The sequence below is a fragment of the Grammomys surdaster genome, unplaced genomic scaffold (assembly GCF_004785775.1).
Source record: "Grammomys surdaster isolate TR1022 unplaced genomic scaffold, NIH_TR_1.0 62, whole genome shotgun sequence".
Classification (NCBI taxonomy): Eukaryota; Metazoa; Chordata; class Mammalia; order Rodentia; family Muridae; genus Grammomys; species Grammomys surdaster.
The window spans coordinates 14,072,370-14,077,277 of NW_021604564.1; the positions used below are offsets into that span (position 1 = coordinate 14,072,370).

Below are 4,908 nucleotides of genomic sequence, written 5' to 3' on the forward strand. Positions count from 1 at the left end.
CCAGCCCAGGATCTCATGTATGCTAGGTTACTGTTCTACCACAAACACTGCACCAGCCCATTTTTCACTCTTCACTCTGACACAGGTCTCCATTAGGCTGCCCAGGCTGGCTCTGACTGGCTCTGAGCCTGCTCAGTAGCCAAGTGGCCTTAACATCTTGCGCCTCTGCCTTCTGGGTGGCTGGGATGACAGATAGGCTTTCAGCAGCAGGGCCACTTGTTTCCTCATCATAATAATGCCAACAGGAGGGAAAACTGAATAGCGGGACAGACAGATTGAAATGATACAAACGAGGCAGACTGTTCTACACGCGCATCTATGTGCCCCGCAGGACAGCAGTCTTGCATACTGTAAAAGTCTGTTTCTATACTGGAACAAAATGATCAAAGCACTAGAGCAAATGAAGGCAAAGGTAATTCAAGGGGCACAGGCCATGGTTACTTTTAGAGCAGGGAGAAGGCACTGCCGGTGACCAGAAGCTACAAGCCAGGCTGTGGAGTGCTGGTGGATCTTCCTTCTGAGAGGCCATTACATAGTGTTCACTGTATGGAAGTTCATCTAGCTGTATGTCATGGTCTGGGTGTTTGCTACACGTGCTCCTGTCATTTAAAAGGTCTTACAAATCTCAAGAGCGAGCACCCAAGCAGTAAGGATAACATTGGTGACAAAATAGCATCAGTTTCTAAAAGGGGCAGAAAGGAATGAAAAGAGCCCGGGGAACAGGTCAGAGAAGCATTAGCAACATATGGCCCAGAACAGAGGTCTCAGGCATTATTGTTAGGGCTTTCTTCCTTTGTCTGACTCATCCAGCCTATCAACAAAACAAGGAAGGTTTTGCTACAGTTGGCAGAATGACCTACAACGTTAACAACCCTGGCATTCTAAAAGTAAAACATGGTAAGAGACAGACAGACAGACAGACAGACAGACAGACAGAGGGAGGGGAAGGGAGAGGGGGAGGAGGAGGAGGAAGAGGAGGAGGAGGAGGAGGAAGAGGAGGAGAAGGAGAAGGAAGGGAAGGGAAGGAAAGGGAGGGAGGGAGGGAGGGAGGGAGGGAGGGAGGGAGGGAGATAGATAAGCAGAGTGGGCATATGTGTGCAGCTGGCTGGGCAGGGTGATGCACATCTGTAATCCCACATCTGGGAAGTAGAATGAGGAGGATCAGGAGACTGAGACATCCTCAGGTATGCAGGGAGTTCCAGGGCAGCCTGGGATACATAAGAAATTGACCCCCCCCCCAAAAAAAAACATGAAAACAAACAAAAAGTAATTGACTAAATTAGAAAGAGAGTCTAAGATGTCATATTAAAAATTTGGGATCGGCACTGAGCAAATCCAGGGCAGCTGCTCTGCACCCAATCTCACAAAACCCAGAGGAAGTGGGCCTCCCAGGAGCTCTAACCTGGGCAGTATCATAGGTAAGGAGACAGCAACACCCGCCCCAAACAGGAAGTAACTGGGACCCACTGGGACCCAGGAATTCACTCCAGGCCCAGAGCACTGGTTCCTTCCTGCCTGTGCCCGAGCACTGAGCAGATCTTGGGCCCCAGCTCTAACCCTAGTAGTAACACCCACCCCACACAGTTCTGACACAACCAAGATAATAGGAAAGACAGGTTCCGGTAAGAGACAGGGCAGGTATCTCAGGTGGTCCAGATGGCGAAAGGCAAGTGCAAGAACATAAGCATCAGCAACCCAGGGTACTTGGCATCATCAGAACCTAGTTCTCCCACATATTCTGAATCCCCCATATCACCAGGAAAGCAAGATTCAGATTTAAAATCACTTCTAATGATGATGATAGAGGACTTTAAGAAGGACATAAATAACACTCTCAAAGAATTTGAGGATAACACAGGTAAACAGGTAGAAGCCCTTAAAGAGGAAACACAAAAATCCCTTAAAGAGTTACAAGAGAACACAACCAAACAGGTGAAGGAATTGAATAAATCCATCCAGGACATAAAAATGGAAGTAGAAACAATAAAGAAATCACAAAGGGAGACTACCCTGGAGATAGAAAACCTAGGAAAGAAACCAGGAGTCATAGACACAAGCATCACCAACAGAATACAAGAGATAGAAGAGAGAATCTCAGGTGCAGAAGATACCATAGAAAATATTGACACAGCTGTCAAAGAAAATGCAAAATGCAGAAAGAAGATTCCCAACTTAAAGGGCCAATAAATATCTTCAACAAAATTATAGAAGAAAACTTCCCTAATCTAAAGAACGAGAAGCCCATAAACATACAAGAAGCCTACAGACCGCCAAATAGATTAGACCAAAAAAGAAATACCTTCCGTCACATAATAATCAAAACACCAAATGCACAAAACACAGAAAGAATAATAATAATATACCCATCAAACACTAGAAAGAGAAAGAAAAAGGTAAGGAATAATCTTCCATGGCTAGAAATACACACAGTCGAAAAGCAGAGCTATAAGCACAACTAGAAATGGCCGCAAAGGTTGCCTCCATGCCAATAGGTAAGATATAACTTCTTCACCAAAAGCCTGTCTAAACTGGTTACTGTTTTAATTAATTTCTGTCTTAGAAATAAATAGATGGGCTGGAGAAGCAGCTCAGCAGTTAAGAACACACTGCTCTTACAGAGGATCCGAGCTCAGCACCCTGGAACTCACAGCAGCCTGGAACTACTGCTCTGAGTGATCTGACAGGCCCTTCCTTCTGGCATCCATGACTGCCGGAACATATATGGCACTTTTTTACACAGACACACATATAAATAAATATTAAACCCCAACAAACTGCCTGATAGGAAAGAAAAAAAGGTAAGTGGCCGTGGAGCAGGCGGAATACAAAGTGTCTGGACACTGGTGGACAGAGCAGCTACTCCACACAGCTGTCTTGTGTCAGAGCAGCATGCCCATCCCACCCCTGCACATCACACAGACAAGGTTTCAGATACTCATGATGACGTTTAATCACTGACACTTAAAATAAGCAATCAGACCACAAAGTGGAAGAGTCTACAATGTTTCAAATAATATTATCAATTACTAAATGTTATTCTCATATATTGTAATTTTTGTTTATGCTATTTTAAAGTGAAAATAAAATTTCAAATTATTTCATAATTAAAATTATTTAATTAAAAAGTCAAAATAGGACTCTAAAATCATTAAATACATTCCTTATATTTTACTATTATCATCTAATATCTAAGCAAGTCAAAGTGTTATATTCTTAATATGTCTTTATAAAAAGCTAAACATGTTATACATAGTATGACAAATTATCTTACCTCCTTTTCTTCACCAACTTGGTCCAAACTCTCATGACTTGAAGGATTATATGGAATTACTGAAAATTCAAACCCAAATATTAAAAAAGAAAAATAATGATAAATTTTACTTAAAATTTTTCTTTTGCTGTTTTTTTTTGTTTTTTTTTTTTGTTTTGTTTTGTTTTTAGTTTTTACATGTAAGTTTAATTAAAGCTGAATATTTGTCCTAAATTATATATTAAGAGTTGTGGTCCAGGCAGTGGTGGTTCACACCTTAGTTCCAGTACTTGGAGGGGCAGAGACAGACAGATCTGAGGTCTAGCACAGCCAGGGAAACACCCTCCCGGGCCCAAAGGCTTCGGAAGGGTGCCTGCCCACCTGGCAGCCAACTCCCGCTCTTCCTCCTTATGAATAACTTGTTCTGTGCATGTGACTGCAAGTCCTACTTAAATGCGTTCACACCCTAAGACAGATGGCAGGCCCATGCTTTTCAGTTCTTGTCTTCACTAAAAGTGCCTGACTGTCAGAGATGAGGGACTGACAAGGCCAGCTCTACTACTCCAAGCTGCTGGTGCTGAGGAGTAACAAGGTCCTTAGCTCAGACTTTCCAAGCGTCTTCTATGATCAATGGACCCGTCTGCCCCTCCAGAAAGATTCTTTTAGCTTCAGAGTTTCCCAAATACATACTTAGGATTCTGTTCCTGTTTAACACTACACTCATCTCACACAGTCAGTCTGCTATGCTGTGCCTCCACATTCCAACAACTGTCTGCACGGCTCCAAACACCTTTGTACTTTCTCACTCTGAAAAAGAAACTAGGCTTGCTGACTTTAAAAGATTCTTAAAAGAATTTATTTGAACTTGGAAAGCCAATTGTTAGTCTACACAGTCAGTTTTTCAAGTGCTAAATATGTATATTAAAATATTGTGACAAATTTTACCACCAAAAATATTCTTAGGTACATTATGCTTTTAAACTTAGACTTGAAAAAAGTTATCACACAACAGTGGAAGGGAGGCTCCTGGGAGGCAGAAGGGCTTAAGATAGGGGGAATGTAGAAAAAAACAGGAAAGGGGAAGTAGCCAATGTTATCTGAAAATGCTATAATGAAATCTAATACTCTGTATGCTAATTCAAGAAAGAAAGAAAGAAAGAAAGAAAGAAAGAAAGAAAGAAAGAAAGAAAGGAAGGAAGGAGCCAGGTGGAGGTAGCACACACTTTTAATCCCAGCACTTAGGAGGCAGAGACAGGTAGTTCCCTGAGGTCAGCCTGGTCTACAGAGTGAGTTCTAGGACAACCAGGGCTACACAGAGAAACACTATCTCAGAAAATGAAAGAAAGAGGACTGGAGAGATAGTTCAGCAGTTAAGAGCACTGACTGTTCTTCTAGAGGTCCTGAGTTCAATTCCCAGCAACCACATGGTGGCCTTCAACTATCTGTAATGGGATCCAATGCCCTCTTCTGGTGTGTCTGAAGAGAGCAACAGTGTACTCACATACATAAAATAAATAAATAAACCTTAAAAAAAATTAAACAAAAAGAAAATGAAAGAAAGAAGGAGGGAGGGAGAAAGGGAAGAAAGGAAGGAAGAAAAGAAGAGAACAAAAGAAAGAAAGAAAGAAAGAAAGAAAGAAAGAAAGAAAGAAAGAAAG

General features: G+C 42.0%; 1 protein-coding gene across 1 annotated transcript in view; it reads right to left on the reverse strand.

Annotated features, from left to right (window-relative positions):
* Window positions 1-4,908, reverse strand: part of Prkci (protein kinase C iota) — a 73,646-nt gene that overhangs the window by 19,336 nt on the left and 49,402 nt on the right. The window contains exon 8 of the mRNA XM_028762147.1: window positions 3,272-3,330. Within this exon, the coding sequence (XP_028617980.1) occupies window positions 3,272-3,330 (59 nt within the window). The remainder of the gene's footprint in view (window positions 1-3,271; window positions 3,331-4,908) is intronic.